General features: G+C 38.1%; 1 protein-coding gene across 6 annotated transcripts in view; it reads left to right on the top strand.

Annotated features, from left to right (window-relative positions):
* The window catches only part of Asph (aspartate beta-hydroxylase), a 216223-nt gene that overhangs the window by 149431 nt on the left and 43016 nt on the right, over window positions 1–23776 (top strand). For all 6 annotated transcript variants that reach the window (XM_058584428.1, XM_058584427.1, XM_058584426.1 and 3 more), the window contains 4 exons: window positions 5751–5901; window positions 9274–9410; window positions 15700–15798; window positions 19080–19169. In XM_058584428.1, the coding sequence (XP_058440411.1) occupies window positions 5751–5901; window positions 9274–9410; window positions 15700–15798; window positions 19080–19169 (477 nt within the window). The remainder of the gene's footprint in view (window positions 1–5750; window positions 5902–9273; window positions 9411–15699; window positions 15799–19079; window positions 19170–23776) is intronic.

Here is a 23776-nt window from a genome sequence, read left to right as displayed (position 1 = left end):
CATATCAAAACTTGCTCATTTGCTGTCTCTTGGATAGCCAGACAGCAGTCTTTCTAGATTTTCTGAGATGTTAAACATTACAATGTACAGAAAATTGAAAAGTATCCAGAATGTGATATAGTGAACACACTAAAGTCTTCCTTGTAGATCTTATATTCTAGTGGAAGATATTTTTTAAATTACTTATTTAAAATATGTTTAGTGAGATCCCTGGCACTGTGTGCTAGGTCTCTTTCTAGGCATTGGAGATACAGCCATCAATAAAACACTTTAAAAAAACAAAACCAAACCTGTCTTTATGGTATTTCTATTGCAAAGGCAAGACAGTGCATATGACAAATAAATATAATTTATGTTTGCTAGAGATAAATGCTAAAAAGAACAAACTTAAAGCAGGAAACTGCCATTGGACATGGGAGGGGGTTGAATTGGTGGGAAGAATGACAGAGAAAAGCTCACTGAGGAGGTAACATGTGAGCAAAGCTTTGAAAGTCTCTTTAAATAAATATATGCTGAATGAATATTATGATGTGTTAAAAATAAACATATTTGATCATATTGCCTAATAAGGCATGTTATAAGAATAAGAACTTAATGGAATAAAGAGCAAACCTATGAAGATTTTTTGGTTGCAGGTAATGTGATTAGAAACGACAGGGAAAATGTCACTTTGGAAAAAATGGTCAGAAAACAGCTCTCTAGAGAGGTGGTATGTGGCTGAGCTATGGCAAGGTTGTGGAATAAGTTGTCTGGGCAGAGGGAACATCAAGACAAAGGCCATGATGGATAGAAACATTTTTGGTATAATAAACCCAAACAGAAAAAAAGGATATACTAAGGCATAGAAGGGTGGGACAGTGAGGCCAGGGTCCTATAGATTTATTCTTCATGAGCTAAGAAGCTTTTGGAGAAATGTTATGCCTGGGGTGTGATAGTCTAGTTATTTTTTATTAAGATTACTTTGGTTGCTGGGTGGCAGTGGATTATGAGAGCGAAAGTAGATGCACAAAGAACAGGAGGCCACTTCAGTGAATGCAAGAGGTACTGGTGTCTTGGACTGTGGTCATGACCATGGAGACAGGGCAGTGGGTAGGTGATGGAGTCGAAAGGACTTAGTGATGGATTAGATGAAAGGGTCAGAGAAAGAGAAGATCCAAGGATGACTTTTGGTTTTTTGGTTTGACCTTTTGACAAGAGAGAATAATATCAATTACTGACCAGGAAGAACAAATTTGGAGAGATGCTAAAATCAAGAGTTTGCATTTGATCTTCAGATTTCAGTGTTTATTAGACATTCTAGGGGACATATCAAGGAAACAGCTGGATGTATGAAGTAAAAAAGCTAGAGCTGGTATACAAAAGTCAAGACAGTAAAGTGCCTACTATCATTCCTGGGGTCATGAGAGCATCAACACTGCTGGGAAATGATAGATGCAGAGTAAACCAAGGTTTTTTCAGACTGAGAAGGAGTTGACAGTGTTTGTCTGGAGGGTATCCATGCAGACACCTGTGTAGGACACTCATAGTGAGCAATATGTCTTGCTCTGAGCTAAAGGTAGTGGCCACTGGAGATTCAGATTGTTTTAGTCACCTCATTAAAATGCAATTAATTAAATTTTTATGAAGTACCTTTTAATAAATCAAATTTTTGAAAAATATTAGTACAAATAAGTTCCTCTTGTCCACAGTCTAGAGCAGTCATAACAGATACCAACTATATGAGTTTTGTAAATTATTTTCTCTAAAATTGCTACACTGTGTTACTCTTATGAGATCATGTGTTTCTTACCAAAAGATCATGCCTGTCCAAATAAGTGATGTGTTTCATCACTGGCATTAAGTCTTTTGATGTAAGGAAAGCATATTAACTAGGTAGAAATGGTTTATGCAAATGATAACTTCATTGTGGTAAAAATGTTCTGTGCTTTGAAATTTTTCTTTATATATGATTTTAATTGTGGGTACCAAAGTCTAAACAGTGGTTTTAAAACATGGTGATTTCTGTATTTATTTTCTTATTTCACAGAAGGAATTTGACATTTAGTCCTCAAACAAGATTTTTTATCTCTAAACTATTCTGCTACAGATGTTATTGTATTAACATTAATGTAGCATAAAACAAAATTTAGACATGGTAAATTAAATTTTAATAGAGTAATTTAAGGGAAACCTTAATTTCATAAGAGTTTTAAAAACAAAAATTCAACAGAAGATGGGTTTTATAGGGAGAAATAAATTATGACTTTCATTCTTTCTTAGCAGATTAAACAATTACTTCGGAACATTCCAACCAATTTTTAAAATTCATCAACCTCAAGTCGGGTGCAAACTACAATACCTATCATTTCTATAGTATCACTGTTACTGTCTTATTCTTTGGACCACTGTGAAAATCAATTTTGAATAACTTACTAAACATGGGACAAAAAAAAAATCTTGAATTATAAACTCAATTCACTTTATCATCTTTCACAAACCATTAATGCCTCTGAGGCAGAAAATGACAAATCTCCTAGGAAGGTTGGCTGAGTGAATTAGTTCTTCAACAAAAGGCCTTGCAATGTTAACGTCCTGTAACAAATGCTCAGTTCCAGTCCAGCTTGTTTTATCTACAGATGCTTGACTGATTAAAAAAAAAAAATAAGTACAATTCTGACTTTCAGAGCAAGTACTATTAGTTTCATTTGGGAGTTATTTAAAGAATTATATGCCACTTTAGTACTGATATTTTCCCAATTCTAGAAGTTATGAAATGCTTATACTTCATTAAAACCAAGGACCCTAGGGCTCAAGGGATGGAACAAGACATATTGTATCATTGTATCAAAGGATGGATTGTATCATCTTTCTGTCTTTCCAGATTGAGCTTAAATGTTTATTTCTGTCTCTATAGAGAGGGATTATTATATAGGCATTTGCTGTTCCTCTAACCTTGCACAGAGCCCCGATCCACACTATGTTTGATAACTTTGTAGATTCCAAATGGAGAGTGAACTTGATAGTCTCGTCTCAATAGGCCTCTCTGAAGCTCTTGAACTGTTTCTAGTAAGTCATCCAACAATGTTCACAGTCTAGGGAGTTAATTCACTCTAGTCAAATTCACATGAAGGTGATGGCTAAACAGAAAAGCTAGACATGAACCTACACTGAAAAGCCAATATGGGTCATTGACATTGGACGTTCTCTCTGAAAAGTTTTATTCTGGAAGACTACTTACAGGTTGGTTGAAAAGGTAGTTGAATGGTCTGGAGCATCATTTCTATCAAGCCAGGATGAACTGCTCTTTTCTAACCTTTGAAATTTTGATCTTACCTTTTTTCCTTTCTCTTGAGTCCTATCACCACTGCTTCAAGCCTAGACCCCATCACTTGAGGATGGGGGTGAGATGGATCATTTTCTTATCAAGTCCTCAAATGGTGGAGTAAGGCTTTGTTTGGGTTCTTCAGATGTCTATATATTGACCCAGCACACAATCTATTTTAACAAGAGAAACATGTTAAACAAGTAAGACATCTTTACATGTCCTAATTAAAAATTTTATATATGCTACTTTTAGCATGTAACTGGTGTCATTTTTCCTTAAATGGTAGTCTTTAAATTATAGTCTACTAAATCCAATGAGCTATTGATGACCATTTTAACACATTTTCCTCCTCTTATCTCCAGTATTTCATTCTCCATTCTCAATATCCAACTATGAATCTTACTTATATTTTCACTAAGAAAATAGAATTGTCCAAAGAATTTCCATGTGTTCACACTATTACACTGACAACCCACCTGCACCAGCCTACCTACACCTGTGTCTGTCTGCTCTGCCTTCCCTTCCTGTTGCCCTGGATGCACATTTTTGGTTCCTTTTCCTTTTACCTGCTGGAGGACTTTGTTCAAATTTCTTTGTCTTCCTTTTTCATCTTCAGATTTTCCCTCTCTACTGAATCTTTTTTTCATCCACTTGGAAACATACTGTATTATATCCCATCTTTAATAATCTCTCCCTGTCTCTACATTCCCCTCTACCTACTGGCCTGTTTCTTTTCTCCCATTTATAGCCAGACTCCTTGAAAGAGTTGTCTTCACCCATCCTCCCATAGTCTCTTGAATGTGTTCCATGCAGGTGTGTGTCCCCAGCTGGCCAGTGGGAACAGCTTACCAAGGCCATCAGAGGCTCTGTACTGCCCGGTCCAGTGTGATCTCATCTCAGTTCTCATCTGCTCGAACCTTGTAGCTGCTTTTAACACCCTTGATCTCATTCTCTTGAAACCTTTCTTTTGCTTGGTCTCCAGAATACCAGAATGTTTTCTTACTATTTTGTTCTGACCTCCCTCTTCACTGTCATTTTGGCTGGTGTTCCTTTGTCTTCCTGACCTCTAATGACCTTGAAACACTGGAAATTGGGTGTGCTCATTTCCCAGACCTCTTCTTTTTTCTGTCTACTCTTATAACTCTTCTTTGAATACTATAACCATCCTTAACGATTCTAAAGTGTATGTCTCTAACTCTCACCTCTCCCCTGAACTTATGTATGCACCTTCTAGTCAATATCTCCCCTTGCCATTAGAGTTTAATATATCCAGAACTGAGCTCCTGATTCTTTACTCCCCCAAACCTTCTTCTGTCCTGTCCTTCCCACATAATGACACTTCCATCAGGTAATCATTTAAGCCAGTAACCTCCAATTCATCATTGATCTCTCTCTTTTTTTCCTATCCTACATTCACACCATCTATAAATTGGTTGGTTCTGACTTTCAATATATACTTGTAATCTGATTGCTTCCTACCACCTTCATTACTGCCCCTTTGTCCAGATCACTCTCTTCCATATCTGCCTTCCTGCCAGAACATCCTACCTGGGGTCCCTGGTTCTCCTCCATCCCCTCAGCTTATTCTAGAAATGGCTGCCAGCATGATCCCTTACATACATCAGATCATGTCAAATGCCCGATGTCTCTCCATCTTCCTGAGTGTAGTAGCAGTTTCAGTATCTTACCAGCCCTGCATCAGCCAATAGCTCACACTGGGCCTCCCTCCTCCCCTCCACTTTCCTCTATACCTCACTCCTACCTTAGAGTTGCTGTTCATACTGTTCTGTCTTCCTAATCCTGTTCCCCTGGATAGCCTGCTCTCTTCCTTTCAGGCCCTCCTGCCCACCCTGACTAAACTGGTAACCTGCCTGTCACCCTACTCAGCACTCTTCAGCCTGCTCCTTTTTTTGGTCAACAGCACTCTTGGCCTTCAAACTCATGACATCTTTATTTGCATTTTGTGTTTCTCTCATTTATGAAGTGGGAGCAAAATGAGAAAATAGCTTTGTGTGTTTTGTTCAGTTTGTCTGCCACATGCAAAAAACAACGCCTTACTCCCCCTCAAAATAGCTGCTGAATGCATGAATGCATGAGAGAGCCAGCACTGGAATGCACCAATGAAAACAGGAGCTGTGGGCTGGAGACCTGTCAATGTGGTGTTAGTGCGGAATATGATGTATCTCCATCAGCCCCAGCATCATTTGGCTTTTATGGTATTCTTTTTCAAAACTTAGCTTGGTAGCTAACTTTTTATTATTATTATTATTAAATTATTATATTGCTGTCTTTTGTTTGTATTTTTTTTTCTTGATAAAAACAAAAGGTTAATCCATCTTGAATTTCTTTTAAAGCATGTCCAGAAGTTAACTTTTTATGAATATTTTGGGTCCTTAGAAATGTAGCTGGTCATGAGACATTGATGCAGTCTGGGTCCTTCCTCTAGTGTGAAGATGATTTGGCTGAGAAGAGGAGGAGCAATGAGGTACTGCGCAAGGCCATTGAGACCTACCAAGAGGTGACCAGTCTGCCTGATGTCCCCACAGACCTGGTGAAGCTGAGTCTGAAGCGGCGCTCAGAACGACAGCAATTTCTAGGTGAGATGCAGTAAGGGTTAATTCAGGAGGAAACAGCACATCTCTGCCTCCATCCTGGAGGCCATGCACATGTGAGAGAAGATAAGTCACCAGAAGGAAACCGGAACCGCAGGTGTGTCACTAATTTCAAGTAGTTTCTCGACTACCTTAGACTGACCATCTCTAAAACTGAAACAGCACTCCCAGCCTCAATAAATACAAAGATGCAGGTGGTATTTTTACACCTTCCTTGCCCCCCCTCCATTTGAGGCAAATAGAATGCAGAGAGCTTAGATAACTTGCTCAGGGAGCCATAGCAAACAAATTAATCACTCTTTCTGTGATGCCAGATTCTTCTCACTCATAACTATATGAAACTGGTTCCTGGAGTTTGAAATTATCCCTAGCATGCTGTTTGTCAAGGAATGTTGGGAGTTCCAGGCACTCCCACCATCTACATGTAAAATTTGGACCTGTTCCAAGGAAAATGCTAGAAAATACGCTTTTGATAATAAAGGACATTTGCAAAGACTTAAAAGCAATGTTAAAACATGGAAAGACCACAGTCTTGACTGATCCAGGTTCCCAAGTATCAAGGGCAAGGAAGACTAACTAACTGCCTTCCTTTCAGCCAGGCTTGTGAGTCTCTTTGCCCAACATTTAAACAAGCAGGGAAGGATTTACACTAGGTGTCACTGCTGAGATAGGTACTTGGCTGACTGCATCATTGCATGGATGGATTCTCATTGTCACTTGGTGAAAGCTCAAATAAGTAACAGTCCAGGCCAAGCTGACCCTTTTGTCACTTCTCAGAGACATGGAATAAAGGGTGATTGTGTCACTTTTGCAGATGTAACAGGAGCAGAGCCCAGTGTCAATAAAAACTGTAAGAAACCATCAATTAGACTTATGTCCAGAAAGTCCAGATCAGGGGAAGGATAATGTGCAACACAAAAACAGGACAAGAAAGGCCAGGCTGGACTCAGGGTGGCAGAGGAGGCACTGCCCAGGATGCACGATCCATATTGCTGAGTTTTCCCTTTGCCTCCACTTCCATCATGGTGCTCCTTAGCCCCGTTAATGATTCTAACTTTAAAATGTTAGTGTTTTGTTCACCTTGATGTTTTACATTAATTTTGATTATTTTAAAGGATGTGTTAAAATATTATTCAACTCAGAATGATGGATATTTTGGATGTCAGCTTTTATGCTGAGTGCTCACTTGCCCTATCCTGTTCCCAGCCCTTGGAAGAAGACTGTCTATGAAGAAACCTAACCCTCTCCTCACAGTCCTTTGATATTTGAATATGGACTTCTCCTGTGAATGGAAATGAAGTGATTTCACTTGAAGAGGATCAGAGGAGCCAAATGCCGCAGTCTGGCTGGGCACAATCAGGAGCCACTTGTCAAAAGAAACTAACTTTATTTTTAGAACCACACACGCCAAACAAAACAGCCTCTCAGGAAAAACCCTCAGAGCCTCAACTGCCACCACCGGCTTTCCACAAGCCTCTCTCTCCCACACAAGCTTCTCTCCACCTCCCACAATCCTCCTGCTCTTGAGGCCGATTGGCTGGGTCACATGGGCGGAGCCAAAAAAGTCCCCCAATGAGCAGCTCTGTGGTCTGAAAGGGCAGGGAAACAGTCCAATGAGCATCACCGCAGAGGAGCCAATCAGCTAGATGTTGCTGGGGCCGAGGAGCCAATCAGCTAGATGTTGCTGGGGCCGCTGTGAGCCAATCATCAGCCGGCAGCTGGAAGTTTGCTAGCAGCTGGAAGTTTGCTGGGGCCCCTTCGGCTGTGGCTCTCAACATCTCCCCCTCTCTGTTTAAACAACAAGCATGTGGCTTAGGGACCGTGTCTGTTAGGCAGTCCAATTCAACATATGGTCCTTACCCGTCATCGGATGAACTGACCTCTAGGCGTCAGCCTCCTGTCTTAGGTTGGTACCACTGCAATTGGATCATACCCGTCACTGACTACCGGTCCAGCATACAGCTATACTTGTGGATAGGCCTTTGCACCAGTGGGGGGGTGAGGTTCTTTGCCTCACCTCTGTTGGCCCCCAAATTTTAGACCATCACTAGTAGAGGAGGATGCAAAATGCCATGACATTAAGCCAATTGAGGGCTCCTTTGAAAAATTGTACCACCGGTGACATCATCAGCAAAAATACCCCAACACTACCACAAGTCGCTGCACCAACAACTTGAAGAGGATCAGAGGCAGTTGGCCATTTGCAAGATAGTGCATTTGGCTCACAATAGGACAGGGTTCATGATACACAGGGAAAGGCACAGGCTGCAGATGGCTGCACAGGATTTTTTTTTTTTTTTTTAATCTATGCCTGTGTTGTGGTTGACAGGAGAAGTTTAGAAGCAGAAGAAAAGCAGTGAGCCTAGATGGGCAGGCAGGGAGAAGGAAAAGGGCAGAAAATTAGACCCAGATTTATTCACAAGAAAATGACTGGCTGATTCACTCATCTGGGAATTCTGAGTGGAATACGATTGGTCAGCAGTGGAACAGGCCATGTGGGCTAAATTGGTGATGCTTTGTGCCAGATAGTTTGTTAGTGGAGTAGACAGCTTAGCTTTTTGTTTGTTCTGCCACATTGTTGGCTAATATATGATTTGTGGGCAACTAAGCACTTTAGGTAATTAGTTTTTTTTTCCAAAGGTGATAATCTAATTTAGCACATTTTCTCTTATATAGGTTGTCTTTCCAACTACGGCAAGGAGTAATGGCAAGTGGCCCCAGATACTTTAAATTGCCAGTCAGATAGCCTTACAGTAAACAGAAATTGGAATTTTCATGATTCCTGATTTCATGTTGTGTATAGTATCCTATCGTCCACCAGAGGGTCCCATAATACTAGGTGATCTATCCTTTGCTCCACACTCAGTACTTAGTGTGGGTACACTGTACTTGGGTACACTTTTGATTGGAGATTGTCACAATTAAATGCTGTGCTATGTAACTTGATGCCTTTTTAAGCTTTATACAGGTGCTTTACCCTGAAAGTAATAAGAATTTTTATTGTCTATCCTCTATCTGTAATTTTAAAGTTAATAAGCCAAAAATATCTCCGCAAAACATTCTCACAAGGAATTGGTAAATAAAACTTTTTTAAAAGGGAATCTAACATAAAAAGATAAGTGTTGATGAACTTAGAGAATGAGCATGTCTTTAAAATGTCTTTAATCAATAGCATGTTCAGTATTTAGAGCAATTATTGACACCATCGCAACTTCACCATGAAATTCACTTAATGAAACATTAATCTATAAAATCAGATTTTAGCTTGTCGAATAATCTCTACTGAATTATATTCTCAATCCAAAAGTATATGTAATCTCTTTTTATTTCTTTGTTTTTTCCCTTCCCCCAAATCAGGTCACATGAGAGGTTCCCTGCTTACCCTACAGAGATTAGTTCAATTATTTCCCAGTGATACTTCTTTAAAGAATGATCTTGGAGTGGGGTACCTTTTGATAGGAGACAATGATAATGCCAAGAAGGTGTATGAGGAGGTGAGCATCAATCTTCTATTAACTACATTATCTTGAACATTAAGTTCTAATGCTCTTTGCAGATTGCATATAATATACCAAGTCTCTCATTCTCTTTAAGTTAAATTAAATAACATGTAAGTATTATTATACTTGACATATTCTAAACTTCATTTTCACCTTGATTTTTTCCCCCATGATCAGAACATTTTAAATTTTAGTTAGCTTTTGTTAAATCAAAACCTTCAGCTGTAATGGTGATATTTTTTAAACTTCCTATCTATCAACTCCATGGACAGCCTTTCTGAAAGAGTTTTTTTGCGATGAGAAGAAGAACTCAGATTCTGTAAGTGTAAAAAAATAGACAATTTTGTTTTTCTCATTTCTGCACTAGAATCCAGTCTAGAGGGAAACTGAAGATCATGGGCCTTTCTGGACATGTAGATTCCTTGCTTTTCAGAAAGGCATTGACTTTCTGATCTTCTGGCAAGGATGCCTTTCAAAGAATTTCTACCTTGTTATGGACATTTCAATAGATAACTTCTAAGTCCCAAGGACCTATCAAGCCTAAAAAACTGACTCCTTTAGGCAATGAGGAAATTCATTTGGTGCAGGGCAAACAAGATGCCAAATGAACTTTGCAGGTGGAGAAAGTGAATGCCTTCCTATAAAAGAAAGATAACTGGGTGCAGGGGTGCACACCTATAATCCCAGTGGCTCGGGAGGCCAAGACAGGAGGATCATGAGTTCCAAGCCAGCCTCAGCAAAAGCAAGGCGCTAAGCAACTCAGTGAGACCCTGTCTCTAAATAAAATATAAAAAATAGGGCTGGGGATGTGGCTCAGTGGTGTAGTGCTCCTGAGTTCAATCCCTGGTAGAAAAAAAAAGAAAGAAAAGAAAAGAAAGAGAAAGATGAACTCGTTTCCTTGTTGTGCTTTTATTTAAGCCTGTCGTTCAATGGTTTTCAAGCTGGCACAGTTTACATCAAAATGCTACTACTCCTTGTTAGTAATTATGATTCCTTCTATTTTAAAAATGCTGTCAAGTAGAGCAGTTTTATATGCTGTCCAGAGACTCGGTCCACATAAAATTGCCTGTTTATTGCTGTTGGTGCTTAATTGAAAATCATTGAATTTTGAAGCAGTTATCTTTTTACCCTTGTCCTAATTCTTATATTTTCTGAGAGAGCAGAAATAAGACCTTTGCTTTTTAGGGCATCACTGATATCTATGCAAGATGGATTGAGTCCACAATGTTGAAAATGTGCTCCATCTACTAAAGACCTTTTTTAGGTCATGAGATGATTCTCTATAGCACATGGGTAAGGTATTGATGTTAGATGTCCCTCAAAAGCTCCTCTGTGAGACAATGCAAGAAAGTTTAGAAGCCAAATGTTGGGTTGCTGCAAGAGGTTTAATCTAAATCAGTGCATTAGTCCCCTGAATGGGATTATCTTGGCTGGGTGTGGCTGTGGGAGGTGGGTTCCCTGGGGGCAACCCCTTGGGGTATATATTTTGTCCTTGTTGAGCAGAGTTCTCTCTCTCTCTCTCTCTCTCTCTCTCTCTCTCTCTCTCTCTCTCTCTCTCTTTCCTGGGTACTGCATCTCCAGTTACTTTCCTCTAGTCATCATAGTAAACATCAGACTAAAACAGACATTGTATTTGCTAATGGCCATAACACAGTTAGGGAGCCTTGTCTTGCAGAGTTTGATTAATGAAAACATCATGTGTTTCATTTACTCAGGATCTTGTGAGTGGAAGAACTCTCAACTGTCACAGACATATCCATGATTTTTCTACTTCTCATCTTTCTTTCCTTCCTTTATCCCTCTCTCCCTTCCATCTAAAAAGTCCAACCAAGTGCTGGCTGGTTGGGGCAGGAGCTAAGACTGTGGGAGTGTCGAAACCATTGTGGATGTGTCCTTACCCCTTTCTAAACCCTCCCTTCGGTATAGACATTCTTGCTCCCTGACACTAAATCTCAGATACATGAAGCATTTTACTTCACCTTGAAAAATAAAATTTACCTGCTGTTGTTTTTACATTTGAAATCATAATCTCACCTGATTGAGCATAATAGGATGCAGAAAGTCTAAAATGTAGCCATAATATACAATTGAGTGAGTTTCTTATTAAGGAAGCTCTAATAGGCTAAATATAAGTGTGGAACTTGCCTCCCCCACTCCTCTTACTTCTAAGTTAATAAGCTATATATAATGGATTCTTTTTCCTTAACCAAAGTTTATCCTAATGTATTCATGTCTTTATCAAAAGTTATTTTCAGAAAGCTAATATTGCAACTTTGTATTTTTTTTCCTCATTGATTTTTATTTTTGAGTAAATTTACAAAAATCACTGATAGTTCCCATTCTGAGCTTTTGCTGCTGTTGGTTTCAACAAAGAGATCGACTCTAAAATGGTTTGATGTGGATTGCTTATCCATAGCTTTTGGGGATTCAATCTCTGTCCCCCTTGCAAGTGAGTGGCAATGCCAGTTACCTAAGCCATCATGGTCCAAAGTTGAGCATCATTCCTGATTCTTCCTGGCCCTGCCTCAGGTTATCCTTCATTCATTAAAATCCATACAGGCTAGCTCAGAAATGGAGCTAATGGAACACACACAAGAATGTATGTCCATGATATTATTACCCTAGGTAAATGTATAACTGCACCAGTGGTCTGACCCTACTTTGTGTACAACCAGTGAAGTGAAAAACTGTGCTCCATTTGTGTACAATGAATTGAAGAGCATTCTACTGTCATGTATACCTGATTATAAAAATAAAAATAAATTTAAAAAAAGAATAAAATTACTATATCCTTAAAAAAAATCATGTACATCTATAATCATCCATGAAGTTGATGTTCCAGTGCCAAGTCACAAATTTCTGTTCCCTTTACCTTCTGAATAGCTTTCAAATTCTTTCCTCTTTTAACCCAGGCTCATCATCTCTTACCTGAACCTTGAGATCCCCTTTGCTCAGGTTCCTTCTCTTTAACCTTCATCAACCCCAGACACAACCATCTATCTCCCTCTGCTACAGCTCACCCATGCTTTCCTGGCCCACAGTACTGGTCTTTAAGCCCATTTGATTGTGTACGTGAATGTCCAAGAAAATACCTGCCATAGGTATGTACATGTATTATGTACATTGTTAACAGTACATACTCCAAAATAAGTTTTTAGATGAAATGAAATTATGATGGATTCATAATTTGAATGGAATACATAATAATATTATGTACAATATGCTATTTAAAATACTTTTCACATTTTATTTAACTGACAGATCTTGCAATTTTACTAAAAAATATCATTTTAGTAATAGCATTGAGCAGTGCTATTTATAATTATATTAATCCCCCTTTATCCATGGCAAATATCTGCCAAGAACACTAGCGAATGCCTGAAATCAGGGATAGTATTATACAATATTCTCTTTCTCGCTCCGCCCCATATACATACATACATATATATAAACAATAGCATATTATATATAGCATATTGTACATAATATTATTATGTATTCCATTTAAATTATGAATCCATCAAAGGGGTTAATCCACTGATTAGGTTACAGCTCACGTAACCTGATCATTTCACCTCTGAATGTTCCTGCATTGTCTCATATAACAAGCTTTCGAAGGACACTTTACTCAAACCATAATGCTAGCTTTCTTAGAAATTTTATAAATCTACATGTTAATTTCAACGAGACAACAAAACCTGCACATTCATTTCACATCCACCTCCAAACTGCAGTCAGCACACTACCTACAGGTAACGCATCAAGTGGGTAGGGCAGCACTGTCAGCTGCCCTGGGTGCCCAGGTACCAACCCATCTAGTAATATTCATACAGGATGTGACACATGACTGTCCACTATGCACATGGAGGAGAGCCACAAGCTGTTTCACACTTAGGATATTTCAGAGACAGATATAAGTTGAGGAACTTGAGGTTTTTTTTTTTTTTTTTTTTTACTCTCCAGAGGATTATCTCACACATTAATTAATCAGATCTTTTGTGATTTGATGCAACTTCTGACCCCTTCCCCAGCCTCTTCGTTGACTTCTGTTTATAATTTAACAACATTCCCTTTTGCTGTTCCTGGCTCACTATCCCTTTTTACTGACTTCTTCTGTACCTTGAATGCCTCCCCTCATTGTCTCTCATCTGCCACTTCTTTAGTGAACTCCTATTCATCCCTAAACGCCTTTCAGACCTTGCCCCCAGTCACCTACACCATAGGGTGAGTTATGTGCCCCTTCTCTATAGATACTGATGCCTCTTGCCTATTTCTCTAGCTACATTGAACATCTTATATTGTCATTGTCTTCGTGTGAATCTGTCTCCCTCCCTTGACCAAGAAGACCCAGAGGAAAAAAAGAGTATATCTCATTTCAATTTCTATGTTAGTGGTCTGCAGTTCTTTATATTCTAAAATGCCTAGTAAGTGATTTAATTTGTTAATGACTTGAGATGGTGGCTGTGTGCCTGCAACAGGCAGAAATGTCATCTGTGTGGCTGTAATAATTTTAATATTATAATAATCCCTGCATGGCTGTGCTGGCAGAAGCATGATCTGTGTCAATTCTCTTCCATTCCAGGGATAGGAAGTACTGAGCTCTGATAAGCATCTAGCATGAGGTCAGTGCTGGGGAAAATGCAGAAAAGGCAGAGCTTGCACTTTCAGAGATCTAGTTAGGGAGGAAAACCCGCCATGTGCCCATCTATACATTGAGTACCATAGTCTTGAGAACCCTCTGTGTGCTGGACATTGAGGATGAACGAAACAGACACAATCCCTGTAGAGCTGACATCTCACTAGTTGAAGAAAAAAACATATATATAATAGGTCAGGTGGTGATGATGAACACAAGAAGAAAAATGAACCAGGAGAGGGAGAAGTTGGAGGGTGACTAGTGATGGGGTCGGGGTCAGGGGTGGGGTTTGCTGAGGTGGGACCTTTGAGCAAGGGTTCCTTCATCCTGGTAAGGGAGTGAGCCATCTGGTTATCTGAGGGAAGAGTGTTTGAGGCAGAGTACTGTGAGTTCAAAGGTCCTGAGGCAGAGGTGCCCTTGGCTTGCTGTGAGAAACAAAGAGTCCAGCATGCCTCAGAGGGACAGAAGAGTGGAAAGGAGCATAAGGCTGGCCTCGGCAGGGATCCCTGGAACTCTGTCTTTCACTCAGTGGAATGGATCATAGGATGGAAGTGATATGACTTACAATTCAGCAAGTTCCTCAGGGATCCACAAGGGGTGTGGACTGCAGGAGTACAGAGGACCCGCAATCAGGAGGTTCCTGTAAGAAGATCAGGGAAAGATGCTGAGGCCCGAACCAGGGCAGCAGCAGTGAAGGAAATGACAATTGTTAACAATTTTAAATATGCTTTGAAGGTTGTGTTGGCTGGACTTAAGAATGGATGAGGTTCAGGACCTGATCTGAGTTGGAAATACTGAAGTGTAGGCAGTGTGCACCATGTGGATTCAACAAGGTGTGATGTCCCCTCTGTGCACATGCTCCTTCTGTAGGTCCCCTTGGTGTGTGTGACTTCCTCTTCCTACTCGGGCTCAAGAGTAAAGAGGCAGCATGTGTATCTTTTCTGTACATCGACATGGCTCAAACTTTCATCTTGTTCTTGTTCCATAAATTAGTTTGTGAAAGCATCTTCATAAGTTGAATGGTGTTTCATTTATCATTGCTAATACTTAATTAAAAGCATTTGCATAATTTATCACTAAATCCTAATAAATGCATATATAACACACAATAATGTGATTTGTATTCAATAGTTGCCTGGGTTTTATCACAGAATACTGTACTTGCTCACCAACTTTATTTTCAGTGCTTAAGAGTCTGGGCACTCAAATGTTTCTTATGTAGTATGAATACAAAGCATAAATTTTCTCTTAATTAAGACAATGGATAAGGCACATTATATAAAGCAACCTATAATAACCATTTAGAGTTGGATTCAAACAGAGCAAATTTAAAGCCCTTTTCCCTATTCACTAAAAAAAAAATTGAAGTCCTATAAATTGACACATATTTTGCTGATTTGCATTGTTAAAGCAAATGCTTCAGCAGTTATTGCCATTTCATTCGTGTAAATGTGAAAAGTACATTGAGTTGAGAGGAAATAGGGCCATTGAAGTTTAATGACTGCAGTGAGACAAAATGTCATAGTGTTTTCAGCTGTAACATCATAATCCAGTTCAAGTACAGCAAAACTAATTAAAATTTGTTTTGACAGTCATTTGTGCAATTTGTAATCTATCACAATAGCTTTTTGTTTTCTTTGAGTTCAGGTACTGAATGTGACACCTAATGATGGCTTTGCTAAAGTGCATTACGGCTTTATCCTGAAGGCACAGAACAAGATTGCTGAGAGCATTCCCTATTTAAAGGTAACTATCATTCCTCTTCCTCTTTTCATCTTTTGATTCTTTTGAGTCATTCGGACACTCTTGATTATGCCTTGTAGATTGATTGGCATGCACTGCTAAGGCTTTTCATCCTCAGAATGTACACCCTCTGACCATGGCATTCACAGGCAGCATGGACCTCCACTGTAATTATAGGAGTATCAACCATGTGAGCAAAGATTATTTAGAAAAGACTTTATGTTATGAAGAAACCCCTAAAACTGAAACTGATAGCATTGCTTTTTTTCCCTCTCTTTAATGCAGATTGAACCCATAGGTGCTCCACCACTGAGCCACACTACCATACCTTTTTATTTTTTTTATTTTGAGACAGGGTCTTATCTCACTAAGTTATCTAGGCTGCACTTGAACTTGTGATCCTCCTGCCTCGGCCTCCCTAGTTGTTGGGATTACAGTAATGCACCACCCCATCCCACTATTACAGTTTTAAAATCGTGGCAAAAGTAAACACCAGTGATTGACACAATATATTAAAATATGGATAATGCAGTAAACATGTCTTTCACGAGTTAATTATATATTAAGTCAAGTCTGAATAGGGCTGTTGTTGCCTATAAAAAGTGAAGAAACAAGTGCAGTTTGAATAGGTCACACACCTCTCCAAAAGCCTATCTGATAGCTAAAAATATTAAAATAAAAATAACATTTTTTTTTCACCTGTGTAACTGGATCCTTGTGAATTCACCAGAATCACATTTGGTCTACTCAGGGACAATGCAATAGAACTTTCTATTTTTTGTCTATGTTGTCTCCTATGGTGACCATGTGACCTTTGAACACCTAAAATATGGTAACTGTGATTGAGAAAGTGAATTTTAAATTTTATTTAGTGTTAATTAATTTTGATTTCAATTGTTGCACATGGATAGTCGCTACCATATTTAACATATAGCTGATAGAATGACTAAAAACATTTTCTGGGCTAGCATCACCACTTCTGTGATCTCTTTTTTTCATGTGAGTCTAGTCAGATTCCCACTGATTGCAAATAGTTTGTGTGTTTTATTTGGTCAGGACAGTTCTATTAAAATAATTCTAATTGCTTGTCTTATTTGAGAATTTGAACATTGCATAGATTTCTAGTCTCTTTCGAAAAGGTGTATAACCCTGGGACACAGAACTGAGCAGTGGTGCCGCTTAAGATGGCCTGCGCCCCGTGTCTGACCCAGCTGTCACAGGGCCTCCGGAAACCTGTTCATTCCTTACTAGGGTCCTGCAGACACACAGGTTTCTCAAATTTAGAATATTCTTACTTTTCCTTTGACCTAGGAGGAACTGATAGTATTCTCCCAGCTTCCAAGACAAAAAAGCAAAAACCAGGATAGTTAATTCATAAACAAGAATGTTTGTGTGCCAATCAGTTTATCCTGTTGCTTGCTAAATTTCAGTATTATGCAAATAAAATTTCTTCTTAGTGAAAGATAATGGGTTTCTTGTGAAGAGGCCTCAAAGATGCACATTTTTAGAAAAAAAAGTCCTTGACATTTAAATATTTTTGACACTTGTCCTTCTTTTGATTTTATAAATTCATTCTCTTGCTTTAATATTTTCTCTCTTCTCTCTCTCTTTTTTTTAACATAAATTTCAATTTCAATCCTTGTGTGGGAGTTGGAAGAAATCTGCTAAATGTTTTAGAATAGGAATCATTTAATAAGAATTACTTTCTAAGATCCAAATTGGCTTTAATCTTTCCATTTGTTTCATTAAAATTTTCATTAAAAATCATGATGCATTTATTCTTTTTTTAATAATTAATTAATTTAATTAGGTATAGATGACAGCAGAATGCATTTTGATTCATTGTACACAATTGCAGCATAACTTCATTTCTCTGGCTGTAAACGATGTAGTGTCACACCATATGTACAGTCATACATGTACCTAGGGTAATGATGTCCATTTCATTCCACCATCTTTCATGCCCCCATGCACCCTTCCCAGCCTTCCCTCACCTTTGCCCAATCAAAGTTTCTCCATTTTTCCCATCCCCCCCCCCAATTATGGATCAGCATCCACTATCAGATGGTTTTTTGGGATTGGCTTACTTCACTTGGATGATATTCTCCAACTCCATCCATTTACCTTCAACTGCCATAATTTTATTCTTTTTAATACCACAATTTCTTTATCCATTCATCTATTGAAGGGTATCTTATTGTGAATTGAGCTGCTATGAACATTGATGAGGCTCCATTACTGTAGTATGCTGATTTTAAGTCCTTTTGGTATAGACAGAGGAGTGGGATAGCTGTGTCAAATGTTGGTTCCATTCCAAGTTTTCTAAGAAATCTCCATACTGCTTTCCAGATTGGTTGCACCAATTGCCTCTTCTGTGATCCCTTTCTTTCACATGAGTCTAATCAGATTCCAAACAGCAACCCGCTGATTGCAAATAGTTTGTGTGTTTTATTTGGCCAGGACAGTTTTATTAAAATAATTCCAATTCCTTGTCTTATTTGAGAATTTGAACATTCTGTATCATTGTACAGCTAGGGTAATGACAGGCACTGACACAAAAGAATGGTGTAACTGCCGTTCTGCTGGCATGAGATGAAATTTTAAGAGTAGTTTTGATTTGCATTTCTCTAAATACTAGAGATGTTGAACATTTTTTCATATATTTTTTGATCAAATGTATATCTTCTTCTGAGAAGTGTCTGTTTAGCTTCTTAGCCCATTTATTGATTCGTTTTTTTGTTGTTGTTGTTGTTTTTTGTGTGTGTGTGTGTGTGTGTGTTAAGTTTTTTGAGTTCTTTATATATCCTGGAGATTAGTGCATTTATTTTGAGAGGAAATAAATATTACTTGAATTGGGCTGCCATCACTTCAGACATGAGAAATTAAACATTTTGATTCAGGAATAAAAAGATACTAGATGACATATGGTCAGATTTGGAAAGCAAAATAAATGTGAGAGATACCAAGCCACAGATATTATTTGGAATATTAAAATATGATTGTAGCCATACAGTGTTAAACAAAATAGCATATTGATTTTATGGACTGTTCAGTACTAATTAATGATATATTAATGCTAAATTTAGTTTTATGACATCTTTATTTTTGCATTGTAAATATTAACCAGTAACCTCATTCCAAATGTTAGTATTGAGATGCATTTTTGGTTCTTCAACTTTCCTGTATGATATACCATATTTCATAGGTAGGACATTTTATGTAAGTCAAGGAATTAAATCTGGTATTTAATTTTTTCCCAAATACTAACACTATTCTTTCTATAGGAAGGAATAGAATCTGGAGATCCAGGCACTGATGATGGGCGATTCTATTTCCACCTGGGAGATGCCATGCAGAGGGTTGGAAATAAAGAGGTAATGCGTTTGTGACTTCTTGTTCTCCTGAATAGAGGAGAGGGTGTAAGTAGGCATGATCATTTCTAGAATGTTGCAATTGATAATACCCTTCTAAAAACAACAATTTAACCATTTAGCTATTTAAACTGTGTTTGAAACAACCTAACAATTCCAGGTTAATCCTCTAAAAGATTTTTGAGATTTGGCTTTTATAGTTTCTTTCAAACAATCAGCTAAATAATCACAAGAAAGGTTTCTAAATTGTTGTGATTTTGTGTGTGTGTGTGTGTGCGTGTGTGTGTGTGTCTATGTCCATGAGATAGAAAGCATGTTTGAATGTATTTGTGTCTTTGTGTATGTCTGTGTGTGTGTAGATAGATGGTGCCTTAGAAAAGTGCCTTTAAAAATGTGAAATGAAGAGATGTTTCTGAAACTGTTTAAATTTTAAAAATATTTTAATAGCTTGTCCAGATTCATTTTTGTTTTATTTGAAATTTCAAAAACAGTCTTTATTCTGCTGATCCCTGAGCACACTGATCCTAATGGTTAATTGTGTAGCTTCCCTTCTGAAATATTTAATACAGTTTAAGATGAACATTTGTAGCTAGGGTAATGACAGGCATTGACACAAAAGAATGGTGTAACTACAAAAGTTACATGTTTTCTTTGAGAGTATTTCTTTTTTCTTAAGTATAGTTGTCAGCTCCTGTAAATATGATATCGGACCTTTAGTCATGACATCTGGTGCTATAAATTTCAAAGCCCTCTCACAGTTCATCACAAATGATGTGGCAAAGCCCACCTCTCCTGCACTGTTGAAGGAGTTCTAGGCTCAGCCGTCTTTAGAGTCAGTGAATGAAAAGACAAAGTGAGGCACTGAATCTTTGTAATTGTTGCATTCCACATGTGCATTAAAGTGTCATCTAGGGATAACACAGCATTAGATTTCTAAAATTAATGAAGTCATAGGACCATCTGGACAATTGGGGGATCAGAGAAGGAAGGGGCTTTGTGATGGGGTAATTGCCTCCTGAAGACATGAACAAATTTGTTGTAGTAGTGGTTTAGATAATTGATGCTGTTTTCTGTATACATTTCTATTAATCTGTACCTTTCTCTCTCTAACCTACTGATCAGTCAGCTAAAATAGAATGAGACAATTCAGTGGAGAGAAAGAAGGGAGAAGAAATTTCTGGTTACTTATCATTTTTGTATTTCTTCACTCTTTTAGATATAAATGGTCATTTTTCCTTTGAATGACAGGGAGAAGAAAGATTTTGCTATAGTATCTAACACTGGATAAATGTTCATATCTGACTACTGTAAATATAATTGTCACTAATTAATTTATCTTTGAACATTTCAGGGTCTAGGGCAAAGATAGATAAAAGAAGTCTGATTTATCTCAGATCTTAGATGAAAACAGCCCTTACTTCAAGGACAAAGAACTCACTACTAACCACTTGTGAAGGGCTTGGTACTTGAACCCGTGGGACTATTCTAACAGCATATTAATTATCATTAATATGATAATGATCAACACAGTTCTTGAGTTTAAAAAGTTCAGAAGGACTCATGCTTACAGGAGGACAGAGACAAGCCTCTAGAACCTCTTTTGATATTTCTGATATCTCTGGGTGTTGAATCTCCATTTCTGATTTTGCATATCAAGAGGCAGCCACACTAAATGTTGTTATGCATGGAGCACGGCTCTGGCTGAGAGAGGATGCACCATAAGAAGCAAATCCATAGCTGAAAAATAGATTTTAGAAAAATCTTTGTAACAGTGGACAGGGGTTTGCAGTGGACAAGGATTCCTGGGATTTCCATGACTTCTAAATCCACATTCTGGCTTCCTATCTAGTCTCAGTTTCCAGGTCCAGATTCATGTCTGCTGCCTGCTTATTGTCATCTCACAGATGTCACACAGACAACTCACTAGTCTTCCTCTAAGCTGTTTTCCCCCTAGGTTCCATCTCTTATTCCATGATATTGCCAGCTTCCCAGGATCAAGATCTGAGTCAGATTTTCTGCTCCCTCCACTCAGTCTATTCAGGACAAGAACTGGGACTGGCTTTCTAAGCTCTTTGGCAGCCATCTCACTCCCCTTCCTGTGCATGGGTGTTAATTCATGAGTGTCACCTGCTACTTCAATGACAGCTATAAGAACCTGACTGTTGTTTGTTTCTTTAGTCTCACTTTTTTTTCTAGGCTACTCTGTGCTCAAAAAACCTGTGTGCAAATCAAGTCCCTTTTCACACACTGGCCTTTATAATCCTCCATAGGCAGATTGCAGCCAGCTGTTCTCATCAAGAGTGTGTCTCCCAGTCCCTCAGCATAGCACATCACAGACAGAGCAGGTCCAGCTAGGCCACTGGCAGGCCCATTGCACAGACATGACCCAGGTTTTTCTGAGTTGATATGGGTATGAGAAACAAAGCCACACATAGCAATAATTCCATAAAAGTAGAGATGACATTGATATAAACCCATTTAAGAAAATAGCCCTGGTGGTTTTACTGTCTGTTTCATTTGTTTGTTTTCTTTTGTTGTACTAGGAATGGAACCAGGGGCTTCACGCATGCTGAACAAGTGCTTTATCACTGAGCTACATCCTCAGCCCCTACTGTCTATCTCAGTAATTGTGATCAGATGCATGTGATTCCTGATAAGATAATAAATAGTAAGGAGGAAATTTTTAGAGGTTTCTAAATTGAGTGTTGATTTTCTAGCAATTTTTATGGTAAGGTATTTTAGATATTTAAAAAACAGTCAAGGGGAATTCACTTGGATCCCCTATGTATCAATGAAGGCAATTTCTGAAAACTCCTGACATGTCATTTTCATGATTTGGTTTCTCCCAAATGTTAAGAGACAGAGGAGTGCAAAACAAAGGGTCCTGTTTGACACAGGCGTACTTACTCTAAGTGTCAGAACAAACGTTCCGGACAAACATGCTCCTGTTGAGTGGACAGACTTCCCCAGGCATTCACACAGTGAGGACAGAAAACCCAAGGCACAGCAGCTCTTGAACCAGAGCTCTACTGTTTGCTTTTTTGGTTTTCCTGTAATGACTTATGCCTAGTCCCTAAAATGTATGGCTGATGACTCAAAATTGAATGGGTTGTCAAACTTTCCAAAATATCATTGACTATACTTAATATTGCTGTTCACTTTAACACCAAAAAGCAAATGGCTTAGGAAATAATATCCTAAATTCAAATTGGACAAAATCACACAGTCAAATTAACCTCAAAGGTAAATGGAATTTCTTCTTCTTCTTTTTTTAAACCTACGATAATCAGCCATTTTAACTTTCTGATTTTTAAAGAAACTCTTCTACAACTTACATGTACATCAAGGAAAATATATAACAATGATTAGTATGTGTGTTTAATTTGAGACATTAATGAGAAAGATAATTAAATAAAAACATTTCTTGATAGCTTTTTTAAATAATACTAATATAGATGGAGAGTTAAACAAACTGGCAGGAGCTGTGAATTCTAATACAGATATTTAACCTTTATAAACCTTGATTTTAACATTTTTAAGATGGAATATTTGGACATATCAAGTGACATTACACATATAAAAGTAAACTGTAAAGTGCTGTTGAAAACATAAGGCAGCATTACTATCACCTTTTACTTTTTTAGGAAGAAAAATTTGAAATATGAATATTTATATGCTTTTAAATATTAATACTTTTATATCTAGAGATATAAAAGATCCATAGTTTTTTAAAGAATATATTCAAGTTGATACTAAATGCTTTTTTTATTGATCAGAATATACATTGATCAGAATATACACTCTTCAAAAGTGATCACTAGATCAGACTCGTAGAAATAGAGAGGATAATATTCAGTGTACCACTAGGAAAACCTTCCATGTCAAAGACATGGAGTGTGCATCGGAGGAGGGGCAGCATGTAGGAGGGCCACTTGAGAGCATATGGCTGGCCTGGGGATCATTTAGAGGAGCCATATGGAGCAAGGCATTCCACAACCGTCCCTGAGCTAGTCTTCTAGGAGGTCAGTTGTATCATGTTACAACCACCCTAGAGCCACAAATGTTATCCCTTATGGCAGAAAAATATATTTATTAGAAACAAAAGTTCCCTCTTAAAAATAGAAAATGGGATATCATTATATTTTTTTGTCAACTCAGAACAATGTCTCCTTTCTGTGTACTTAATTTAGTGGGGAGCTTATACTCTGTTACCCTGGGGTAGATGGAGTAGCTTCCTTAAATATGGACATGGAAAGAAAGTACACATGAAAAGAAATCATTATCCATTTTAGCACCCCAATTCAGTAAATGCAAATGTCTTTGAAGTAAACATTAAAGTCTTAGACTATTCCTTTTAAAGGAAACAGTAACAGAACTAATGAATGAAAACTAAAAATATAACCATTGTCACTCTGGTGTCTTAAGTTACTTATCTGTTCAATAAACAGTCCTGGAGTGTGCTAGACACTCAGGGGAGACAAAATGAGTGGGGAAATGAAACATCCAGTATTCACAGAGCTTACAGCTTGAGTGAAAATAAAATACATGTGTTCATTTACACTAAAAGGTCATAATCAGAAACTCAGTTCAATAGTAATGTTTTCACCAGA

The sequence above is a fragment of the Marmota monax genome, unplaced genomic scaffold (assembly GCF_021218885.2).
Source record: "Marmota monax isolate L192 unplaced genomic scaffold, Marmota_monax_Labrador192_F-V1.1 WCK01_AAM20220418_F8-fsc00063, whole genome shotgun sequence".
Lineage (NCBI taxonomy): Eukaryota > Metazoa > Chordata > Mammalia > Rodentia > Sciuridae > Marmota > Marmota monax.
This window is presented reverse-complemented; position numbering and strand designations above follow the sequence as displayed.